Raw genomic sequence first — 25,509 nt, 5'->3', positions numbered from 1 at the left:
TGTTAGGAAATCACCCTCTGAACTCCAGAGGTCGCTGAGTCTGTGTGAGCCACAGTCAGTACTCATGCTCTGTCCCTGGTAGAAATCTGAGAAGGAGTGATTGCTGAAATCATCAGATAAAAGGATTAGGGTAAAGTTGTATAGCTTTCTCCAAAACTGTTGTGATTTACATAGCATAAAGAAAAGTTTACATTCTAGATAAACAGATATGATGTTGATATAAAATCTTCAAATGTAGTCTCCATTGAAACTGAGCCCATCTATTTTCATTCCACTAATGTATTCTCAGATGAATATTACAGGCTTGATTGCTTCTTGAATTTGATGCATAGCTATGTGACTCTATGGTCCCCTTAATTCACTCTATGGCTCCCTTAATTCTCAAAGATGATCCAAAAAAAAAATTGTGGATGCTAATCAATATTATGTGGGAGTATTCTTTAGGAAGGAGATGGATAAAATGAACAGCTAAATATAGAGTATGGAAATCCAGTCATCTTTGAGATGACTAGGGTAAGACTTCTTTAGTCTATAACTGTGGGAATTCAGAAATTAAGAAAAAGGGAGAATCGTAATATATTCTCAAGAATCTGATAGAAAAATTGAAGTTTACATGCTGACCAAGGAAACCTTCCCTCAAAAATGTCAGAAAAAATGTTTTTAATGCTAGGCTGAGGTTGGAAACAATTCATTATATCAGTGACATTTTGTTAGGTTGAGCCCTGTTTCCTTATCCTAGGCTAGTAACGCTGATTTTTTTTCAAAAAGCAACTGACTGAGGACCAAAGCAATTGTTTCTGACAACAATACAATTCGAAACAGAGACTTGCACAAAAATTTTCTATCTGTTTCTTTGGAAGCTAGAATTGCTGTATGGATTGCTTCAGATGCTCTCCAGCACGTCAAACACGGTGTGCCAGCTCACGGTGTCATCTCACAGGTTTTAAAGGCTTATTGTGGAGTTAAATTTTGAAATAGGAGAAACGGTTCAGTGAAGAACTGTGGCCTACTCTGGATTGTAAAAGAAATTTCTTGTTTCCTTCGAATAATGGCTCTAAATGTGAATTGAATATTTCAGTTTCTTGTTCTGATGACAGGTCTCTTGGGGTGCGAGCGCCTTTGTGCTTGGTGTTATCTTTGTGAAATATCAAGTAGGAGACGGAGAGAGAGAGAATGCCTGTATCTGTGTGCTTCAAGCAATGTTATTAGATGAGGTCTAGGTTGTCAGTGACGGTCCCTGGGAAGTGGGAAAGCTGCTTTTACTGTTTTGCTCAGGGAATGAGTAGTGCTCTTAAAGCATGCGGCTTGAATCTCCTTCTGCACATAACAATAAAAATGCAGGTTGTGCACTGAGTGGGGGTACAATTAGCATAAAATGAGAAAAAACGTGGTACTATACAAGTTTTCTGCAGTACTCAGTATCAGAAGACTTTTTTCAGCAGTTGGAAACATTAGTCACACTCTAATATGTTCTCCTCAAATATGATGCATTTGAAAATTGCTATTGCAAAGCTCTGAGTCAAGCAGAGGAGCTGTTTTCTGTTAACAAGCAATCTTTATTGTTTTTGCTTTTGTAACATGTCCATTTCTACACATGTTCAGATGTGTATCATCCCATTTTTAAACACTAAAAATCTGAAAGTTTTCCCTGAAGATAAACCACCTTGTTTTTGCCTGGTTTAGTTTTGTGCTGTGCAATGTTCTGAGTGAAAGGTGTTCTATTTCTGAAGTTAGTACCACAGTTAAATTCATAAGGCGTAGGAATAGGAATATATGTTAAATCCCTCTGAAAATCAATGGCATTTGTTGTCATCATTGCTGGAAGAAATTTCTTTCTCCTCTCCAGTTTGAGTTGAGGCTAAAAAGTGAATTTAAAAGGTTACTTATCTGCTAGTGACCTTAAGAATAATTTCTTTCTTTCAGTGTTCCAATTATGGTTTTTTGTGGTTAATATTAATTCTTTATACTGTGTTCTCTAATCAGATTCTTTTTGAAGTGTATAACAGGATCTGTAACTTCTGCCTTGCACTCCTGAAATGAGTTTGCCGATGTCCTTCTATAGTGATACTTCCACATTCTTATATTTCAGCTAAATTATTACTTCGCTGAAGCATTCTTATACTAAAATTAAGTTTTTCTAAGTATATTACTAGGAAAAATGCTCAAACTTTTCTCCATTTTAAAAACCTGTGTGTTTGAAGTACTTATACCAGAATAGCTTTAATGAAACTAAGTGGAAAAAAGGACATGATTACTTGAAAATCAGCATATCTGACAGAACTCTAAGATTAATGCACAAAATCCCTGGGACTAAATGAAAGCTTTCTCATTAACCATGGTGATTTGGGATAGAATCCACTGGAAGAGAAGCAGTCACAGTAATGATATGTAAAGGTGGATACATAAATGGTGGTTGTTGAGCATTCTATGGAAGTTTTTTTTCAGTAGCGAAGTGGTTGTGCTGGGATGAGTGTGAACTTTTAGTGTGCAGTGCAGTATAATGGTCACTGGAAGTAGTACTTCTCCAGATGACCTTCATACTATTTCAAACAAGCCTTTTACTTCCTAGCGATAAAATTAGTTTATGGAAGCTAATTTGAAGGAGTGTTGGATTACACTAGTGAAGAAACGTTACAAAATTGATTTTTGTTCTTAAAAAGTATCAGTGCATTAACTGGGAATCGTCCTGCAACGTGAAAAAAATGTTTAGCAAGTGAAAATCAGGCAGTGTTTTTTCAGGTGACACTTTCATACTTGAAACTTTTTGTTGCGTGAAAAGCACTGAGCATGTTTTGGCATTACTGGTTGATGTTGCTGAAAGATGGAGTGCCGCATTTACATTTCTAATACTAAAAGTTTTATTAGTTGCAGGGAAGTTGCATTGATTTTGATGTATTCTCAGGTTGAAGAGTAGTTCTGAAAACTGTCTCTTCCAAAGGAATCAAAAATACAGATTGAAAGCACTGTTGGGAACATCACTTGGAAAATTTTGGATTAGAGACTTTAAATAGTATGTATTCAGACTACAATCAGTCTGAATTAGAAACAAATTATAATTCAGAATGCTCATGCGAGTCTATGGCCTTACCATCATGAATTGTTTGTGAAGGTGCTTGCACTTGGAAACATGTTTGTGACTGATAAACAACTCCAGGCTGCTTTTAATGCAACTATGAACTGTGCTACAAACAGAAATGGGGAAAAAATGGTTATATCTAATAGGGTAGCGACTGTAAGGGTACTGTTGTATTAAGTGACTTAATGAATACTGATCTTGAAGCAATAAATCAAGGTGCAAACAGTCTACGCTAATCAAGGAAGCAGAATTTTTCAGAGACTTAAAACATTTTAAATGAGCACTTCAGCCAAGAAGTGCCTACACGTTTTCTTCTTTGATCAGGTTGTTATTTTCTGTAACAGCACACAAGTTTATTTCTCTTCTGCATTTTCTCTTTTTTGTTGTTGTTGTTGTCTGTTTGCTTTAAGTAAAGACTTGTGGAATTGTGAACATTCAGTGTTAAATTCTGTGCCACTGCTGGAGGGAGGATTTTCTGTAAGATCACTGACAAGAAGGTTATTGTGAGAGCTGTAACTGGGGAATGGCAGACTTCTGCAAGTAAGCAGCAGCTGTGTGTGGGCATGTACAAGTGAATATGGGGGTATATAGGTCTGCATTTATATATTCATGTGCACGTGCTTGTGTGTGTACAGGTCACACTAGTGCAGAAAAATAGAGAAAAAGGAAAAAGGGAGTCATACATCTTGAGGGTAATATTGATTTCTTAGAGGCGAGTATCTGTTTGATACTGTAAATATTTAATAGAGAAATTACAATTTGTACGCCACAGGTGTAATTCTGCTGTCACTTGTTGCAGGATTATGAAAGTGCTCTTTCACAGTCCGAATGCAGTTGGGTCAGTTTAGGCCCTGAGCCTACGGACATTCACAGGCACACAGGTGTAGTTTCAGATCATTTACAATGCAGAAACAACAAAAAACCACTTGCCCACACCTTTGCAGGGTGCAGATCTTAACTTATTCCGTACATATTTGCACACCTTGGCTTTTTCCTATTTATTTCAGCTTGCACAACTGTTTCATCTTTTTTTTTCCTCTCAAAGATTTATGGTACATCTAGTTTACTTACAAATAAGATTGGTAAACCTCCAGATCAAAGAGAGGTGATGTGTGTTGGGGCATTTTTGGGCCACGCTTGCATTTCTGTTTGAGTTGCCTGAGAATCCATCACTGAAGAATCAATAGCTACCTTTTACGTTTCTCAATTTATACTTGCCTTTTTTTAGATGTGGAAAATAATACCGGTGAGACTTCTGTAGCTGATTAAAGTATTCAGAGGTCTTCAGTATTTGACTCTTTCCTTTATTTTGGGAATAGATGGATGCTTTCGCATCATGAATCATTCAGCTTTGCTTCTGCAGTCTCTGTACTTTTTCTGAGATCAGAAACATGCCGTTGACCTGCTTCTTGATAGTTTCACAACAGCAAACTTGATTTGTAATAGCAGGAGTGGGGGAAAAAAAAATAAAATAAAAAGAGCTACCTCAGTTTTTCAGGCTGCTTGTCAAAGCTGTGAGTAGCAGGTGAAGGTCTGCATTGTCTGCTGGCAGAATGAGGAGGATGGAAACATATTCATCTTGATGGTGACTCAGAGATGGACTGTCTTTGCATTAACGAAGTAAAAGGATGGGATATAGCTGCAAGGAGTAATTATGCCATGCAGCTCAACCGCCTGGCTTTTCAGAATGTGCAAGATGTAAGAAACCATCAGGAAGAAATCCAGTACAACAAAAACCTTACACTTGAGCTGCTGACAAGTATCTACTTCAGTGTCTTGACTGGGCTGGTTTACTGAGAGTCCAGCAGTAAAATTCACAGATCAAATTGGTACAAGCCTCGTATTTGGCTGTTGCTATCTCTGACTGTAAGGTGCTCAGGGAAAGCCTTAAGGTAGGTGAGGGTTGATGTAAAGAGTTTTGGCATTAATTTTCTTTAGTTAAACAACATACTGAAAAACAAACAAACAAAAAACAGTGCAGTGAAGCAGCACTGAACTAATTTTTGTGTTAACCCAGTCCTATTTATATTAAGAAACAGACACATGCAGTAGGATTATCCTGCATTATTGTGGAGTTGTTTTTTTTTTTTTTAAGTTCGTATTATCACTGTCAATTAAAGCATTTATATCCAGGATTACTGCTAGGTAACAACTTAAAAGCAGAGCTGATTTTCATTCGTCTAGGCTGCACATCTAATTAGCTCAAATTGCATGCCAGTAGAAACGCATCCAAATTTTAACTATAGCTTGCAGTAAATAAAGGACAAACCTTGTTGGTTGCAAGTTCTAGTGCTGTAGAGTCTGATAGTAACTTAAATTTAAACCTGTAAATGTTGCACTTTTGTACTTTGCAAAGAACAAAACATGGTTTTATTTCTTTAAAAATGATGTTGCTGGGGAAAAGAGGCCATAAGCAGTTAATAGAGCAAGAATTGTTCATACTGAGACTATCAGTCTTTTGCACACTGACATTGATGTTAGTATCAGTTGACAGTGAGCTTTTATAGTCAATCTATTGAAGTACAAAGGGCCATGTTTTGAAAACTGTCATTAAAATGCCTCTGGTTTGTAGAGCAGCACATCCTTTATTCACTTATAATGGAATTCGCCATAACAGATGAGACAGGGCAAATGTTGAAAATCTTAGCATAAGAGGAAAAATGGGATGAAGTGCTTTTATTCTTGTTAATCCTTTTGTTCTTTCCAAATTAGAAGCTCATCTTAAAAAAAAAAAAAAAACACAATAGTTCGCTCAGTTTGGTTAATTCATTTATATGATTTTTATGATCAGAAGTTGTACTGCTTTCCAGCATGGTCTTTCAAATGTGTTTCAAGCAAAGTAAAGTTATCTGTTAATTTGAGTAACGCAGCCAAAAACTAATCACTTGGAAACTGTGTGCCACCGCTGCTTTGCTAATTGCCACAACATACTGATTGGCCTCATTAATTGCACCAAATAAGCTTGAGAAGTAAGCCCTTTTTGTTGTCCCCCGCAGTATCATCCAGATTAAACTCTAGTTGAAATTTAGCTGCCTAAATTTCCTCTCTATGATGGCATCTCTGTAGTTCTTCTGTGTTGCCTGACCTCATTTCCAGTGCCTGTACACTTGCGTTTTCTGCCTAAGCCACGCAGACTCTTCAGCCAACCCTGATTTATGCCCTGCCTGCCTGATACTTTGGAATCACCTGTTCCTGCTCTCTTAAGAAATGGCTCTTAAGGAGTGACCAGAGCATGTGGACCCCAAAGCTTCATAAGCAGTTTCTCAGGGGACCTTTCTAACTAGTTTCTTAAGCAACCTGAAGTCTGTTCTTCTCTTATCTAATGTTGAAGTTCTGTTGGCTGTTTTCTTCTATCAAGTTTTTAATCTCAACTACTTTATGGTCATTATGGCCAAGGCCATCTCTGTTTTCAAGCAACAAGTCCAGGAGGGCACCTTTCCTAGTAAGCTCTGTTATAGTACCTGAACCAAGAAGTTAGCTTCTCCATGACTCTGGAATTTCCTGGACCTGTTTGTTCTGCTGTGTGGTATTCCCAGTTAACACTTGAGAAGTTTAAATTTGCCTAAAAGGGCAACTGATCTAGAGAGATCCCTTATGCTTCATAGGTTTTTTTTTCTATTATTTTTGTCATTTTCTTCACAGATGTACTTGCTAGGATGATAGAAGTTGAAAACAGATACTGTGTACGCTGACCAGTTACAGCTTGCTAAAGTTGAATTGAAATTGTTGGCTCAGTAGTGGATGACTTTCTCTCTCTTTGCTCAGATGTTTCTTCCGTTCCTCAATGGAACTGTTGTGCTTTATGTGAAGTATCCATACATTTATTAAGAGCGTGATGAGAGCCTTTTAAAGTGCAAAGCACATGCAAGTCTTAAAGGCTTGTTTTCTTATCTTTTTTAAAGACGTCTGTTTTCTAAAAGCTAACTTATTTTCTTTGTTCTTTTGGTTGACTTTTATCTTCCTACATTTTCTTGAGTTAGAAAAATAGGTTGGTTTTCAAGCTATTATGGTCAGTTACTTCAGTATGGATTATTGACTTTCACATGGAGAACTTTCACATGGAGAAGATTTTCATACACTCTTAAGGATATATAAATTTGGAGTGATTTTCTTTCTTTCTTTCTTTTTGTTTTGTTCTTTTTTAAAATTCATTTGTAAATGATCTTGGTACATTTGGATGGAGAGAAAATACTTTACAAAGTGCTGAAAATATCCAGTTTGTGCAAGAAATCACTAAACTTCTCAGTCGCAAGGTTATTATTTGTACTTGAGGCAGATTTATGGCATGGTGACAAAAAGAAAAGATAAGACGACTGAATTTTTGGAAACTTGTATTCTAAAAGTCTCTTAACCTTGACTATTTTGTGGATGCATGAAGGATCATGTAGAGCTGCCCTGATCATATTAGTGAGCTGTTCAAGTAAGTGTATTCTCTCCACACCACAGTGATCGGCCTCCCTGTATTGCTAACAATGGGCGAGGAGAAGGTTGAGGTATGCAACAACTCTTTTGCCTCAATCTTTACTGGCAGCTACTCTTCACACACCCCTCTAGCAGATGGATAATAAGGTGGGGACCGGGGGAGCAGTGTCCCTCCCCCACTATAAGAGAAGTTCAGGTTTGTAGCTGCCTGAGGAATGTCTATGTTTGTAAGTCTGTGGGTCCCAATGAGATGTATCCCAGAGTCCTGAGGGAATTGGCTGATGTAGCCACTTTCAGTGAAATTTGGGCAGTCGTGGCAGTCAAGAGAAGTCCGTGGTGACTGGAAAAAAGACCATGTTGCACCCATTTTTAAGAAGAGTAGAAAGGATGATTCAGGAGACTACTGATCTGTCAGCAGCATCTTTGTGCTGAGGAAGATAGTGGAATATTTTTAGTTTATTCTGGATTCATGCTAGGTGCATGGAAGACAGAAGTGATGCAAGACAACCAGTATGGCTTCACCAAGGACAATTTCTGCCTGACCAACCTAGTGGCCTTCTATAATGGTGTAACTGCATTGGTGGACAAGAGAAAAGCCACTGATATCATCTCTCTGGGCTTCAGTAAGGTCTTTGTGGTCCTCCATGAAGTTCTTCTCTCCGAATTGGAAAGATATGGATTTAGTGGGTGGACTGTTCAATAAAACAAAGAACTTGTTGTGAGATCATACCCAGAGAATGGTGGCTAATGGCTCATTGTCTGGATGGACATCAGTGACTAATGGTCTCCCAGAGAGGTCAGTAATGAGACTGATGCTCTTTAATATCTTCAATTAAATGAACTTTGGGATTGAGTGTACCCTCAGCAAATGACACCAAGCTGTGTGGTGTGGTTGACATGCTGGAAGGATGGGATGCCGTCCATAGGGACACAGATATGCTTGAGCAGTAGGCCCAGGAAAATATGGGGTTCAATAAAGCCAAGTGCGAGATGTTACACCTGGATTGTGACAACCCCCACAATCAATACATGCTGGAGAATGTAAAGATGGAGCACAGCCCGGCCATAAAGGGCTTGGGAGCAGTGGGGGCAAGCTGGACATGAGCCCTTGCAGCCCAGAAATATCTTGGCCAGCAGGTTGATGGTGACAGTTGTGCCCCTCTGCTCTTTTCAAGGATGAAGAGGAAGGAATTGTTTTTACTTGCTTTGTGGAGTCAAGTCTGAAAGCACAGTGTAAAAGCTGTCCTAAAATCAGCTTGACTAACAAGAAAAGTAGTGCAAAGCGAATGTAGGCTGTGCTTCACTTTCACCATCTATGAGCTTGGGGGAGGCTAAGGAAGGCTTCCAAGGCCATTTCATGCTTTTCATTTCTATGCAGCTGTGCAAAGACACCCATGGGGTCAATCCCAGTCAAAGTAGGCTCTTTGGGGCCAACTAGGCATAAAACAGATCAAAAATAAATTCTGTACCAAGCCTTCTAAAAGCAAAAAAGCTGTCTGTTAGCCAATAATAAAGCCTAGTAGGCCTATACTTGTATATCAAATATGTATCTTGTTAATTATATTAATCTGGAAGTCAGTCTGAGTTTGTTAGTTCATTGCAGTTTGCAATGTAAATTAACTATCCGCATAAACTAGACCATGACTGTTTGCTGTTTGAACTCTTGAATTAACTTCAGTATATATAGAAATAGAGCCTTATCTTTCACATGACATGCCCTTCAGAAGAAATGCCATTTAATGTCAGTCATAGCTGACTTAGTGTTGATATCTAAGCATGTTTACTTGGATTTATATAGATTATAAAACACTTCAACACAACATGAATTAAAGACAGAATGCTTATGCTTCTTGATCCCAGTTGGTTTTATAGTTCATTGAATCAATAGGTTGGCATTCATCATTTGTCTGCAAGGAAAGTGAATGCAGTCTCTCACTCAGCTTGTCCTAGAATGAATCTGGGAATTGAATACTTGCTCAGCTGCAGAAGGGTATTGGTGTGTAGGCTGCTGTGTTCACGTCCACCATCCTTCGAGCCTTTTCTTTGCCTTCCAGTGCTGCTTATTGCCACAGAACGTACTGAAATGGGGCATAGTGCTTGGTTTTTGACTAGGTAGACCTTACTGCTCTAAGTTGTCATTCAAATTTGAGAAGATGATACGTTCAGCCTCTAAAGCTTCAGCATTATTTTCATTATTCTGACCAAGAACTCAGAAATCAGTTATCATTTTACTCCATCTATAGATAAATTACTGCCTGTGGTGTCTGAATTCTTGCAAATGATAGTTCATTTTCAGACTCAAAATCATAGTAAAAGCATTGAGATGTAAAATTTGGCCAATTTTCAACTCAATCTTCTTCATGTCTTCATATTTTCTAATTGGTGTAGTTGAGGGCTTCTGAAATGCTCCATGCTTTCATGGCTGTAGAAATGGCTCCTGTGTGCATTTCATTTGGACTTACACGCCAAAAGTTTTGTTTTGCTGTGCAGTAGAATACTGTTTGAAGATTAAAAAAAAAAATTAGGAATTTATTTATGTTATCTGTTTCAAAGACTTAGTGAATATATGCCAAAATGTCATTAAAAATTTGCTGGGAGTTCACTACAGATCTTTTAAAAATGTTTAGCTTTTGGAATTTGGGAATTATTGATGAGATATTTATTTGGGACTAAGGATGTGTAGTACATCTATTAATATTGATTTGGTCAATTTTTATCAGTGATTAGATTACCTGTGTATTAAATACTGTGTATTCATGTCTATCAGCTGTGGTCAGTTTGTGAACCTTTTAAGTTGTCATGTCACCCGTTTTCCATTTTCTGTACACTGAAACAAAAATCTATAGATCAGGTTCTCTTCCAGGTCCCATAATACACAGGGGAAAAGGTATTGCTTGCTGGCACCCATCTTGCTGAGAACATAGCAAAAATCATTGTCTGCGTTACAGGGCCATGAGCAAAATGCATTTCGTACTGTTACCAAACTGGCTGCTATTGACATCTCAATCTAAAAATGTAATACTGTAGGAGATAAAGGTGTTAATTCTGAGAGAGAGAAATCTATCTTAGTTCTCAAATCACACTTATCCATGAAAGAAGTGAAGGAAGTCAGCTGCTTTGTTAGCTTTAATATTTTAATTCAGGTTGCTTGTCTGGTCTGACCTTTGTCCTTCACCACAAATAAAGCTTCACTGATGAAGACTGTCTCAAAGCTCAAGTAACTTTGACTTCAGATGCTAGGGGTTCATATTTATTGAGTTCGCAAGCATGAATTTTTAACATTTAAAATGGTTTTGTATAACTGGGTTGTATAGTAGACAAACCGTGGTCAGTACGTCTACTTCATTTTAGCATTCATGCTGCAGTTCAACATTAGGCTGTCATGACAGGTATCTTTTTGCTATCTTTTCACTTTCTTTCCTTTTCTTTCTTCTCCAATAAAGTAACTTGTTCGTGCTTCAAATTTTGGACCAGTACTTGTATAGTGACCAGGACTTCTTAAGTACTGCTTGGGATTTCTTTCTTGTTTGAAGTTGAAAATGTCCGTGAACTCCATTATTCGCATTTCAAGGGGATTCTGCACCAAAGAGGTGTTGTATACGATGATGCCTTTTTTTTTTTTTCTTTCCTAAGGAACAACTTTTTGTTTTAAAAGTGTAACTTTTCTTTCTTTTTCTCAGTGAGGGATCAACTTCTTGAGATACAGAGCTGATAATTGTTATATTGTAGGCGTTCACTTAGCAGGTAGTAAAAATGAGTTACTCGTGTTTTGCATTGCTGTGTCTATTTCAAAGTTCTGAATTTCACTTGAAGCGACTCAGAAGCTCTGGGTCTGGCCAAGATGTGCTCAGTGTACAACAACTCGCTTGGTGCAATTGCTGGAGCTGTTCTGTAATTCTCAACCATAGCAGCACACTCTGTGACACACACTTAAACCACTTGATTTGATGGAAGGCTTCTGTGTGTCATTTTGGTTTTAAGACTGCTGCTCTCAGTCCTCTGGGGAAATTGCAGGTCAACACTTGATGGCAAATGGTCAAAGGAACTGTGTTTCAAAGCACTAACTACAGCTTCTATTCTATGAGGATCTTCATGGACTTGAGGCATCAATTTTCAGAATAAATGAAATGTAAAGCAAAACGTAATGCAACTACCCAAAGCTTACATCCTGTTTGGAACACGGTGCTCAAAGGGTTTTCTAACTTGGTCCACCAGAAAAAGGTATTAATGTCTGGAATAACTCCTTGATGAAGATAAGCAAAGTTTAGCTGCTTGTTTTTTACTGGAGAAAAAAAATATATATATAATTCAGAAATATTACACCATTTACTATGACAAAATTCATCTTTAAACAAGCACAGTAGTGAATTGATAAAATAATGGTCTTCAGAGCTCATTGAAAGTCTGGTAGAAGGATCAGAGTGTTAAAACTACATAGTCAAAGATTCCTGTTTATAATTGGATTTATGTCTGATTCGATAATAGAAATTTTGATGAAAAATTTGTAAATGTTACTGTGTGTAGACATAAACCCTTTAAATGACCTACATAACAACTGTATCTTGCAGGTGCCTGCATTTTTTTTCTTTGCTTTTCAACTTTTCTGTTTAAAAGCTGTGGGAACAGATTAGGTTTTTTGTTCCCAGATAGAAACAAACATGTCAGTTGTTACAGCAGCAATCCATATAAATAATTTGAGCACACATTATATGTGTTTGCATACAGGGTAGAACTATTATTATATAATAGATAACTATTTTTTGCTTCTATAATGAAAAGGTTTATTCTAGCTGATTTTTACAAATAATCCATTCTTAATATATTTAATTTATTCTCATTTAATATTGCTTACAGATTTTCAGCTCTGCTGCTGTTGCTGATAAGGAGCTACTTGAGACTGGGGAGTGTTTGCATCAGCAAAAACTGTGAAATTCGTTATACACAACTCAAATGAAATTGGAAAGTATGTACTTTTATGTTGGTTGCAGGAACTGGAGCGTTCACATGAGCATTATTTTAAAATGATTTTTATATAAGATGCAATGACTTAAAAAGGCTGTTCTTTCCTTACAACAGTTGTAACTGTTTTTCTTGACACATGAGTACGTTAATGAAAAATAGGACAAACAAAACCTGAAACTTATTGAGGGGAAAGAACAGAGTGATTCGTGACTGTAATTAATCTGGGGCTGATCTTTAAGAACCTTGTATTTCTGGAGAAAGAACTTGCTTCTATATCTGAAACAGAAATGTTTCAGCCAATTTTAAAATCTGTTTCTTGGTGGTACCAATTCATTTCAGTTCTTCGTGTTTCAGTGGGAATGCAACCGTGCTTCCAACAGTGTTTATTAGTGATAATGTTTCTAAAATGCCAGTTTGATTCTGAACTTCTTACTTACAGCAGTGTCTTTTGTCCTGGATTCAGCGTGTTGTGACAATTGGTATATTGTTTCTGAATGGTGTGTAGCTCTTCCCATCGCTCTAGGATGGAGGTGAATTTTGTTTGTAGCTGTTCCAGAACACTTGTATCAAATTCCTTTTCTTGATGGGAAGACATTTTCAGCTAATGACTTTGGTTAATTATCTGCCTGATAAAGATCTTGATCATCTGACCAGAATATCTTATTAAAATAGCACAAAAGTGAAAACAAAGCTTTTCTACCAGCAGTTACTTTGCAAGTTTCTTAATGCTATTGAACTACTCAGGCACAAACTAATTGCTTCTGTGCTGAATAACGTGATATGCTGAACCAAATTAGTCCCTTCTATAGCTCCCATTAACAGTGAAATTACATTCCATTGAACCTGATTGGATGCAACTGGAGTTAGAAGTTAGGATCTACCTTTTTTTAGGAATGTATTAAGAGCTTATGTTGGTCTCAGCAAAAAGATTTGTTGGTCTACTTTCAGATGAAGCATCAAATAATTTTTACAGGGAGTTTTCTTGGTAATTCTTGTATTCAGCATTTTGGGTATGTTCTTGCCCTCCTTTGCTGTAGGATCATCGTGGTAAGCTGGCCACTTCAGCATATAAGAGTTTATCTGTAGAAGTGCAGAGCTGTATGTGGGAAATGCTTGGAATGTATGCAGGAGGAATAATATTGGACACCACTGGATTTGCTGTTCTGTTTGCTTTGAGCAGTATGTGGTCAGGTTACCTCTGTCAGAATGCAGGCTTTTGTTTAGGTCTTTTAATGCTGTGGATCTATCAGTTTAAATTCAATGCAAATAAAAATGAGAGGGGAAAAACTTGTCTTTTTGTACTAATTAAACCAATGGCAATGCTACTGGAAGTCATGTCTACTGCAATAGCAGAAATGAGACAGCAAACATTTTCTGTTCTTCCCTGTGCTCCATCTATTTTCATTTCAAGTTGTTTTTGCTGACTCATTCTATAACAGGAGCACATCCAAATATACAACGGTGCACCTGGGTAATGGCTATAATAGTACACAGCATTGCAGAGGTTAATCTATATTCAGTGTTGACATTCAAGTCAAGTCTCCTCTGTGAAATGGATCAGGGAACTGACAAAGCACACCTATTCCTTCCCCTGTCTCAATACAGTCTTTGGCCCCAGAATGGCCAGGGTTGGAAGGGACCTCAAGGATCGTGAATCTCCAATCCCCTGCCACATGCAGGGCCAACAACCTCCCCAATTAATATTAGACCAGGCTGCCCAGGGCCCCATCCAACCTGGGCCCAACATCAGGCCAAGCCAGGCATCCCTTTTCAGCCGCAGGCAGCAGTGAGGATCCAGATGACATCAATGGGATTTGCCTGTCAGTACGTAGGTCCTGAATTCTGTCACCTTTGCTGAAAATGCAGCAATTAATTTGTTTTGTGAATAGTGCTGTGGCAGTTAATGGGACGAGTAAGATGGCATCCAGCACAAAAGCTGACAAAATCTGATTAAGTACCAGTCAGTACATTAAACATCATCTCTATAAAGAGTGAGAAGGGAGAGAAATTCCTTGTACAATATGGAGTGATGTTACAGAAGGCAGATGCCAAGGGACTATTTCATAAAACTTGTATATTTAATGTATTTTTCTAGTCAAACTGCAATTTCTGTCTACCCTTCCTTATGACAGCTGCAGTGTGTCAAAGACCTTAAATCAACAAGAAGCAGTAGAGCACCTTATTTTGGTTGGCAAAGCTTCTGTTAAAGTCACTTCTTTAGAGATGGCTTCCCCGTCAGCCCATCTGGCAGGACTGTATTGAGACTTATATTTTTGTTTGCAAATTTCATGACATCTTGTCTCAGCAGAAACAAACGCACCCATAGAAAATTAAGTCAGTGCTTATGTGGAAGTTTTGTATGTATGATGAAAAAGAAAAAAGGACTGGAAAAATTGGAAGCATGAAAGGAAAATAAGATCCTAATTATCAAGTGGAACATTGGGAATGGTGAGGTATGCTGAGTACTGAGGACAACACGTGGAAGCAGAACGAGTGTGTTGTGGCATAGTGAGCCCAAATAACTTCATTTGGAATGTTGATAAAGGTACCTTTGTAAAAGGTGCAAAACAGTAATTAATACTCTTCATGAATATAACTTATTCTTGGAAAGCAGTGGAAAGTTAATTTTCCCTCAGAGTTTTCAGGAATGATTTATTTTCCCTTTTCGTGTCCCTACCCCTGCTTACTTGACGCCTGTTATGAGTCTGGGAGCAGACGTGCAACACTCTTAGATACCATCAGTATACTGTTCTGTAATCGGCAGAAATAAAGCTTATTTGAGAAATACAGGCTAATGTTTTATTTTTTGTTTCTATCCAAAGCTGTTTCTAACCCAAGATATGTATTCACAAAGATGTCGTTTCTTTTTAACCCTTCGTTAGTAGCAAAACAAAAAAAATCTTGGATCAACTTTTGTTCAGTATTTCTCAATTTCATTTCAAAATTGCATCAGCATCTTGTTGTCTTAATGTAAAGCTTATAATCACTTGGGTGCAAGGCTTCTGAACTCATCTTTGAAAAATGAGGGCATATTTCAGCTGCTGTTTTCGTATCATTTCATATGCCTTTATTCATCTCTGACACTTGTTCGTGCAGTGCTACTATTTTTCTTATGCTTGAATAATAGCACATCATTTCTGTTTTGCTTCAGCGTGCCACATAAAATGTGGAAAGATGAAGTATGTTGCTGTCACACTATGAAAAGAATATTTTATTCCAAGGAAGCACAAGCAATACATTGCCTTCGCAATAAAAATGCATCCTGCCTCAAAATAGCTAATTAGTTTTATAGCGTGTTAACAGAATATGTAACTTGGGTAAGGACGCAACAGTAAATCAGATAAAGTAATTATATAAATCGAAGCATCTTCTTAAGAAGTGGGACAACAAGTTGTCTGAGGGTTGTTTATTTAATACCGACTTACTATTACAAGAGCAAACAGTAAGACAGGTAAAGTACATCGTAATATTAATTATATGGATTCATCTGAAGGTCTGTAATAAATGTTCACTTACTGCTTCTTTTTAAGGAAATTGCTGAAATAAGTTAAAGCGTAACATCTTGAATTATTCAGAAGTATCTGAATCACGATGGGCAGATCGAAGTGATACCCAGAACAGCTTTGATATTCAAACAGCACAGAGCCATCAATTCTCTAGAAGTTGTTCTTTTATTTTAAAGAATACTTAGTGGACTTGAGATTTCAAATATTCCTTCATGCGCGTGTTTTTAAAACTACTATTATGCTATGCTTTTTAGAACAAAAAGAAAATACTCGTGCTTTGTGTTCAGTAGCATGTGACTTTCTTTAAAAATGGAAATAGAACCCCACAACAAATAAAGTCAAAGACTCTCTAAAATATTTGAGATGAGGAAAAATACTGAATATAAAAGTTCCTACATCTCCTTTAGACCAAGTGTTATCCAACAGCAACCTGTATCTGATGCTTTCAAGGCAATGGGTTTCCATAACACTGAGTTGACCCCATATTTAATTTGATTTAGTACAATTCTGTTTAAGTAAGCAGTTATCTTTGAAGAATTTTTCTGAACCTCTATAAAAGTTACTATTGGTAAAATACAAGAGCGTTAAATCTTAAGATGATGATATTTAGATTTTTTTTTTTTCCATGAAATTAGCAAATACCAGTTATTCCTAGCATCTATTGCCTACTGATCATAGCTGTTAAGACTACTTGAAGGATAGGTTACATAGACCTTCTGCGTGCCAAAGCCTTGAAGGAGAGTTTGCAGATTAACATAAATGAGAGCGCTGAAGGAGAATATGTGAAAATAATGGTAACACAAGGAATTCCTCCAGCTGCTGTTCCTTCTCCCCAGTTCCTGTAGAAGAACTCCAATAGCTGGTGCAAAGACACATTCCCAGCACCACTGGATTAATTTTGCTGAGCACCTAATCTGGAGTATAAATTAGCTTGGAGAAGATTCTATCTTAAAGTTAATAATACTGTAGTGTGTTAAATAGCAATAAGAGTTGTTCAGGTGCTTTTGTTCTGAATCAACATTGAGAGGAATCTTGACAAGCATGCGTTTTTAGAATTGTTTCAGCGACTTCACCCTCAATTTGAGTTCATGCTGCAGCACTTGTCTGTGTGCCTGCTAAAGAAAAACACTGATCTGTTGCTTGGTGATGGACCAGATTTTTTTTCCTGAGGCTCAATCAAGAAATCTGCGAAGAACAGGATTTCATTTTTCTGGGATTAGGGAAGTTATTGTTTCATTTATGTAAAAGATACAGTTTCATTTTTGTGGTAGCTGAGTGTGTATACGGAATTGGAATGAAATGGGTGAGATTAAATGCAAATTTTGGATTGTTTAGGCTAGCAGTTTGGCAGGAAAACTTGCAAATATACAAAAAATGATAGTGTTAATGCTGGAAGTAATGCGAGGTTGAATTATAAACAATCACTGCACAAAGTGAGTCTTGTCATTTTCAAAGGCAATATGAGGAATAGGAGAAGAAACAAGGTAATTTAAATATGAAAGGCAATGAAATGAATCAAAGTATGACTAACAAGGTGTTTTAGTGAGATGTAGTTAAGCTAGATGCAGTGTGCTTTTAAAGGAAAGAGATTTAGTAATAGAAATGTAGGTGTTCAAAACTGCATACAAAATAAGCAAAAGATTCTAAATGGAGCTAATGTTTGGTAACAGTATTTTCAATGTTAAAACTATAGGCATTTAATTATAGTTAATTTTAACCTGCTTCCTATGTACATAAACTTTAACATGCTTAAAAGGGGGGGGAGAGAATGAATTGTCAGGCTGTTGTAATGCAAAATAAACATGGAGACATAGAAAAAATAAATGGGTCATGACATTACACTGTCGTTGTAATACAAATAATGTATTTTCTGACTGTGAACTAAGTGATGTTGAATAAAATAAGCGATGGGTGAGCCTGAGAAGCGAAAAATTAAAACAAAACTCAAATTCCACCTAGAAGCCAGAAGCTTGTTCTGTATGATGGGCAGAAAATAATCTGGAGGTCAATGAAGGATGTTACCAATTGCTACTTGTTGGTGATCTAATATTAGTGGCTTGATATTAAGTTGAACTGTAGACGCGATGTCTGGGCGGTATGGATTAAGCCTTTGGGATTCTATCTAAAATCCATCAAGATATAGAGCCTTTCACATGGCTTTCACAAATGGCAAGCTGTAAATCTGAAATTTGGGCAGTTCTCTTTTCTGGCTTATGGCAGTGGATTTCTGGCGTAAAGGATTTTGCTTTGTGAAATCAACGTGTATACATTACTTGATGCATCCCTATGTCTCATTAGCGAGATTAGGATTTCATATGGTGCATCTATAGTGCAAATGAGACTACTGGTTTTAAGGCGTGCTTCTTTACCAGCATCTAAATACAGACTGAAGTTGTATTTTCTCATTTTGTTGTTTGTCTAACTAGATGGGAAGTACTGATGCTTCATTTAAAAAATAATAATCCTGAACTCTCTTTGGATTAAAAAAAAAAACAAAGTATTCAAAATGGACTCTGTGCTGAGAATTTGTATGCTGAGCTTGTCAGACCATGAATCTTTATTATTACTGAGCTTTATCCTTGAGTACATCGCTTGCAATTCAGTTTGAATATTAAGTGTCAGGCTCAAACGAGCTGGTGAGAGATTTGCAGCAACCAGCAGGTTCCTGTTCCAACCTTAGAAGCCTTTGACCTTTCTTTTCTTTGATAAGTGGTCTTATTTCACATGTGTCAGCTTACTGGTGTGAAGCTCCTGATGCCATAAGTGATTGAGAAGGGGCCCTTACTTGCAGTTTGTGAATTTCTCAGTACGCTGTGGAAGGTTACAGATAAAGAAAAAGGTGGTGTGGAGCTGGTTATTCAGCAAGGCAGAAGGAAACCTGCGATGCTTACAAATCCAGTGCTTTTTCTCAGTGAATATGGTGCAAATAGAAAGAACTGTAGATTAAAAAGAGCGGGGAAAAATCATCTTTTGTTGCTTACAAGTAGCAAATCTGAGCCAACTGTTCTGCAGAGATGTTTTCTGTGTGCCTGTGCTCTAGGTTTCATAATTTGTTTGTGCTTGTCCCTTCTTCCTGTGAAAACCAGCTTAAGTGAGTGCTTACTCTAGAAAGAGAAATAAAACTTCAGTGTTAAGATCCCAGGCAGTTATCCCATTTGGGTTGCAGATACAACTTCACCTGTACTCTGAAGTATTTTACAAGATGATGATTTCAATAAAGAGCCAAGGATAGCCAAATTCTATATACTCTTCATATGAGCAGGAATAAATACTTTTGCTTTTTTTCTGGATGTATGTATGATTGAACACTTGTGCAATACTAACAGAAAAGGTATATTAGCTCTTCTTAAAAATAAGCTGCTTCTAAGGCATACAGGCATTTTCTTCCCCAATTTACATTACTGACTTATGTTCTTTCAGATTATAGCATAGTGATTAACTGAATGAAAATGAGCTATGAAAAATAATTTTGATTCAGCAAGATTAACATTAAATGCTTTATCGAAATGTGGTATCTGGACAAGGTAAGAGAGGTTGGGCTTGACTGGTTCAGAGCAGCTCCACAAGGTAAAGGAAATGGAAAGGGACAGCTCTGGGAGAATGAACATGCTTTTGGAGTGGCTACCAGCCTGCACACTCAGACCCAATATTGTTTGTGACGTCAGGTGAGAGGGCCAGACCCTTTCAAGACGTGATAACCTTATATAAACTGCTCTTCCTGAAAATTGATAAATGTCAACCAACTCATTCTATACCCTTCCCATCCAGGGTACAAAAGGATACTTGTATTTCCCTGGTGTGCAAACTTACTTTAGTTCAGAAAATGTGGAGCATGTGCTTATCTTAGATTTTTGTCCAGAAGAATCATGATTCAATCAGAGGAAAGTGCTGTGTCCTTTAACTACACTATTGCTGTTAGGGCTGCTAGCTGCTCTGCTGTTACATTTTCCCAGTCCAGATGCATCCTATAGCTGAGCTCTTTCAGTTATAGTGAGAGTATCCATATCATGTTTGTGAAACTATTGGATCATAGAATCAATCATAGAATCACCAAGGTTGGAAAAGACCTAAAAGATCATCCAGTCCAACCGTTCACCTATTACCAATAGCTCCCACTAAACTATGTCTCTCAACACAACATCCAGTCTTTCTTTGAACACCCCCAGGGTTGGCGACTCCACCACCTCCCTGGGCAGTCCATTCCAGTGCCTGACCACCATTTCTGAAAAGTAATACTTCCTAATGTCCAGCTTGAATCTCCCCTGCCGTAGCTTGAAACCATTCCCTCTGGTCCTATCACTAATGACACGAGAGCAGAGGCCGACCCCCAGCTCACTACAACCTCCCTTCAGGAAGTTACAGAGAGCAATGAGGTCTCCCCTGAGCCTCCTCTTCTCCAGGCTGAACATTCCCAGTTCCTTCAGCCTCTCCTCATATGGCCTGTGTTCCAGACCCCTCACCAGTTTTTTGCCCTCCTTTGAAAACGTTCCAGGGCCTCAATGTCTTTCTTGCAGTGAGGGGCCCAAAACTGGACACAGTACTCCAGGTGCAGCCTCACCAGTGCTGAGTACAGGGGAACAATCACCTCTCTGCTCCTGCTGGCAACACTGTTTCTGATGCAAGCCAGGATGCCATTGGCCTTCTTAGCCACCTGGGCACACTGTCGGCTCATGTTCAGCCGAGCATCAATCAATACAGCCCCAGGTCCATTTCCTCTACGCAGTCCTCCAGCCACACCGCCCCAAGCCTGTAGCGTCGCCTGGGGTTGTTGTGGCCGAAGTGCAGGACCCGGCATTTTGTCTTGTTAAACCTCATCCTGTTGGCTTCAGCCCAGCTCTCCAGCCTGTCCAGATCCCTCTGTATGGCCTCGCTACGCCCAGGCAGATCCACACTTCCAGCCAATTTGGTGTCATCTGCGAATTTACTGAGGGTGCACTCGATGCCCTCATCCAGGTCATCAATAAAGTTATTGATTATAATAGGATAAGCTGCCTTCGTTTTCCTTTTTAGAACTTTCCCTTGTTCTAGTCATTAATTTCAGATTGTTTATGAACGCTCAAAATGCCATGTCAAAATTGTCATTTAAAAAGAAGGGGACAAAGTAAGTGAATTTAGCATTATTTTCTCTATGTCTGAAATCTCTTTCAAAGCTACATTGCTTTGTACACCTATGATTCATTTCTTGACCCATGAGAGATGAGAGAACTACTAATTTCAAAATGGAAAATGTAAAAACCCCATTCTCTATGTATAATGCTGCAACTTCTTGGTCTCTGTCAGCATCGCAGCATTCAGTGCTAAAAGCTCACGATTGACAGGAGCACTCTACAGTTCTCCTGATAATAGTTCAGCCTTTTTCATGTTATTTCATTGTATGTCCTCTTCACTTGAATTTGTGGTAATCTTCTAATCTAGTAGGCATGTAAGTGTATTATTATGTGGAATTGTGTGATTAATCTTACTGATGTTCATGGGATGGTTCTTCCTGCTTAAGAGCTTTGGTAGAACAACTTCTTCATGCAGAAGAATGAGGCAGAAAAGCAAAAATTCTGAAGAAAAGCTCAAAAGTGATTATTTCTTAAGTAGTAGTTACGATACCTATGTTAATAGAGAAATTTTGATGCTTTCTGTGCGAAGAGAAATTAGCTAGGAACTGATTTTTCCAGCGCTGTAGGCTTCTGCGCATTAAGAGAGCTTTCTGAGCATCAGAAGTTTAGAGATGCTTTTTAGAGGACCTTTGAGGGGCTGTTGAAGATCTTACAAGTAAAACAACTGACATATGTCTCGTGTATTTGGTTGTGCTTTTCCCTTCTAAATGGTGCTTCGCTTTTGATGTTATATCAAGAGTTTTTCTAATCCTCAAGTTTCTTCTCTATCTCCTTCAGAGTCCAGTCTGCACTTGGTGTTCGTTCTTCTCCTGATGCTTTTCCTGTAAGGATCACACAGGGCACACTGTCTGCTGTAGGTCACCCTTCCATCATAGGTCTCTAAGCAGCAATACTCCTAAGAGGAAAAGTGAATCAATGACAGTCTTAACATGAATTATCATTAAGTTGGTGACTGCGATTGCATTGGACTCGTACTGCCAGGTTTAAGCAGTGCTGTCTCAAATACATGAGGTCTGGGGCCAGCTGGCTCTTCCTGAAGGCAAGCTGGAGCTGAAGGCACCACATGCAACCGAGGGGCTCCCCCGTGGGCTGTGGGTCCTTTGGGCCTCAGTGGGGAGAGCAGAACCAGGCCCAAGAAGTGGTAGAGGCACTGACAACTTTGGGCAAGGCCAGGAGCCAAATCCAGGAGCGGCAGCAGTGAACTGAGACAGAGATGAGGTGATAACATGAGTCTGAAGTCCTTGAAGGAATTGGGGCTGGAACAAGTGTTCAATACATAGTTTCAGATTACCACTTCTGCAGCTAAAAGAATGAATGACATTCTCCGTCTACGTGGTATAAATATAAAATACAATTTATCATATTCTAGTTGCCTTTTTTTTTTCCTTTCCATTTTTTTTTTTATTTTTAACCTGATGTTCTGAGGATTTCCTTTTAGTGCCGACGAACATTTCCTTTTGACAGACAGTGCAAATTAAAAGATATGGCGAGGCAAAGGAAACTGGAACCCAAATATGCCCCCTGGGTTTTCATTTACAGTTAGGAGCTACAGATACAATTACTGCTGACAGAAATTCAGAAGCCAGTGGCAGAGTGCATGTGGCAGTAGACTCATGCCAGGCAGTAATTGGGAAGATTATTTTTAATCAGAGCATATCCTACAGCCCAAACATTAGCAATCTCTTGTAAGGCTGACAGGAAATTAAACTGATACCAAACAAAAAAGCCTCAAAATAGAAGTAATGTGGTTAGAAGTCTAATGATGGCAAAGCTCGCTCCTTGTTGTATTTTGCTGTTATCTGAAGGGAATCACTTTTAACTTAAAGCGACAAATACCATTGTTTAGTGATATTTCAGAGCAGAATTAAGGGTGTCAGACTAGGGTAATTTATACATAAGCTTTTTGATAAAGTTGTGAAGGTGTAAATCAAACCTAGAATCTGCGTGTAGATATTAATATTTTTCTTATTTTTTCTGGGACCTTTATATATATATATATATATATTATATTTACACATATATATTTATATACATATACATATACATACATATACATATATTTTACATATATATATATATGTAAAATAGTTAAGGGAACTGCTCATAAGGAAAAGTACTATAATGGTTGGGATACTCCTGGAATGCACAGGTATGGTAACATTATAAGCCTTCATGGCCAGGAGCTCTGTGTGGCAGTGACCCTGCAGGAGAATCTCTGCTGGTCTGGCTGCATGACCTGACTGCTCTGTGGGGGAGCTGAGGTATTCTCACCTGAAAACCCAACTTTTCCATTTTTAAGAGGATATTAACATTTCTCAGCCTGGCTTCTTCCTAGATACTTTGTAAGATTTCTTTTAATTCACTCGAGTCTTCCTTCTATTTACATTTTCAGGAAATAAGGACTTGAGCCCTGCAGAATGTTTGTTCTGCTGTTCACAAATGTTGTAGTATCATGTGCTAAATGGATGCAAAGCAAGAACCTACTTCATGTTTTTCTGTGCTACTTGACAGTTGTTGAAAACAAAATTTAGCATTATAAAACCAGACAAGTTTCCTTTTAGTGGTGTGTATTGTCTTAATGATATCTCATGTCAATCCAAAGCATTACATCAACATCTGTGATGTTCAGCTGGGTTATTGTGGGCCTTGTGCACATGACATTATCAAAATGCAGGTTTTCTCACGAAATTATTAGCAGTTTCTCTCTGTTTACTTACATTGAAAATTGCTTTGTAGAATCATGTGAATGTGACTGAAGAATAATCGATGTTGTTTAGCTATTGTCTGATTGGATAAGCAAAGTATGGTTTCCTAATACGTGGGTAACTTGTAAGTGCAATTGTTACTACCTGACATGTTATAGAACGTGTACCTTGGTGGTTGTGGTGGTTGCTTCTATTTCTCCTCAGCTACATTAGGGATAATCACTACTGAATTTTGATTTTTATATATATGAATAAATAAATAACACATTTTTTTAGAAAAATATTCAATATGTTTACTGCTTGGAATTATTTATGTCGGTAAAACATGATAAACTTTATCTGTTTTAGTAATACAGGGACTTTTTGCTGTGTGTTTTCTTTGTAGACTCAAAATGTGTACAGTATTTCTATTATCTGTTTGTATGAAGGAGTGTATACTACCACGTGCACATGGAAATAAAAATGCATTTAGGGTGAATTTGTTATGAAAAACATGCTTGAGCTTACTGTAACTGCTGAAATTCAATGAATAATTCACAAAAATATTAGATGTCACCAGCTGCTCATCGATTTAAACAAAAACAATAGTATGGGATAGAATGTTATCCTACTTTAATTCAAAGCTCTGCGCATGTATAATGTATTTTGGATGCTCCCTTCTGTTTATATATTTTATGATAATTATTCTTTTGCAAAATTGCATGAAGTTTACAATTGAAAAACACACAAGCAAATCGTAGTTATGTATTCCTATTGAAACAGAAACCTGGACTGAGGGTGATCTTGAAATACAGCATTGTATTGCATTAGGTGAGTTCCTAATGCAAACAAAGAATGTAGATTTCAAATAAATTGAAAAGTGTCTGGCTAGTTTTCTCTGTCTTTTAATTATCTATTACTTAAGTAATACAATATTTATTGGTTTTTATGAATGTTTGAATTCTGCTGTTTTTCTTTGTTCTGAAGTAATAATGCTATTATGTCCCTTTAATGTATGGTACATTTCTTTCTTGTGAAAGTCCTCCTCAGTGCAATGTTTTCCTTATATTTTTTATTATAATTTATTTTTTAATCGTAAAGCTTACCTTGGGCTTTCAACGTTTGGAAAGCCAAAATATCTCCTATGAATCTACCTTGCACAGTAAGAATTCATTTTCCTTTGCTTAGGAAACTACACAGAAGCCCCATGCAAGTGGTGCCTATTGTTTTCACGATCGGAGCCTTCTTTCTGTGAGTACACTGATTTTTTTATTTTTTATTTTTTTTTGCTGTTGTTGATTTTATTTCTTCCTGGGAATGTGGTTTGAAATGTCTATTTTGCAGTTATAATGCATAAGGTAATATGTTGGCCTTGGTGATGCTGGATCTTGAGACTCATAGGCCGTACTTACAAGGACAATTGTCTCCTAGTCTTCAGTGAATAACAGCTTGTTTGTGGCTTGCAACAGAACATCTTTGCTGTTTCTGTCCGTAGGTTAAAATAAACTGTTTGTCTTTCTTACTTCCCTTTTGCATGGCGGGGTTGTGTTGCTGTGTTTATTTTACTTTTGACTGATTCTGTCAGAAAGAAATTCTGTATATTTATTAGTTGGCTCAAACAGTCTTCCCATTAGAACAGACACGAATAATTCATTATGCTTTGTTGTTCAAGCTCATAAATTTATAGAACTTGTGATGCGGTGGTTGTTAGTTCATTTTTCACTTTTTTTCCTTCCTGAAAGCTATTTTAC

At 37.7% G+C, this 25,509-nt stretch overlaps 1 protein-coding gene across 13 annotated transcripts in view; it reads left to right on the top strand.

Moving 5' to 3' along the window:
- The window catches only part of RBFOX1 (RNA binding fox-1 homolog 1), a 755,409-nt gene that overhangs the window by 85,511 nt on the left and 644,389 nt on the right, over positions 1-25,509 (top strand). For all 13 annotated transcript variants that reach the window (XM_085237541.1, XM_085237554.1, XM_085237546.1 and 10 more), the window contains exon 2: positions 24,947-25,009. In XM_085237541.1, the coding sequence (XP_085093667.1) occupies positions 24,947-25,009 (63 nt within the window). The remainder of the gene's footprint in view (positions 1-24,946; positions 25,010-25,509) is intronic.

This window comes from Meleagris gallopavo, chromosome 16 (assembly GCF_905368555.1).
Source record: "Meleagris gallopavo chromosome 16, MGAL_WU_HG_1.1, whole genome shotgun sequence".
NCBI lineage: Eukaryota > Metazoa > Chordata > Aves > Galliformes > Phasianidae > Meleagris > Meleagris gallopavo.
Note: the sequence above shows the minus strand (reverse complement) of the source record. Positions and strands in the feature narration are given on the sequence as shown.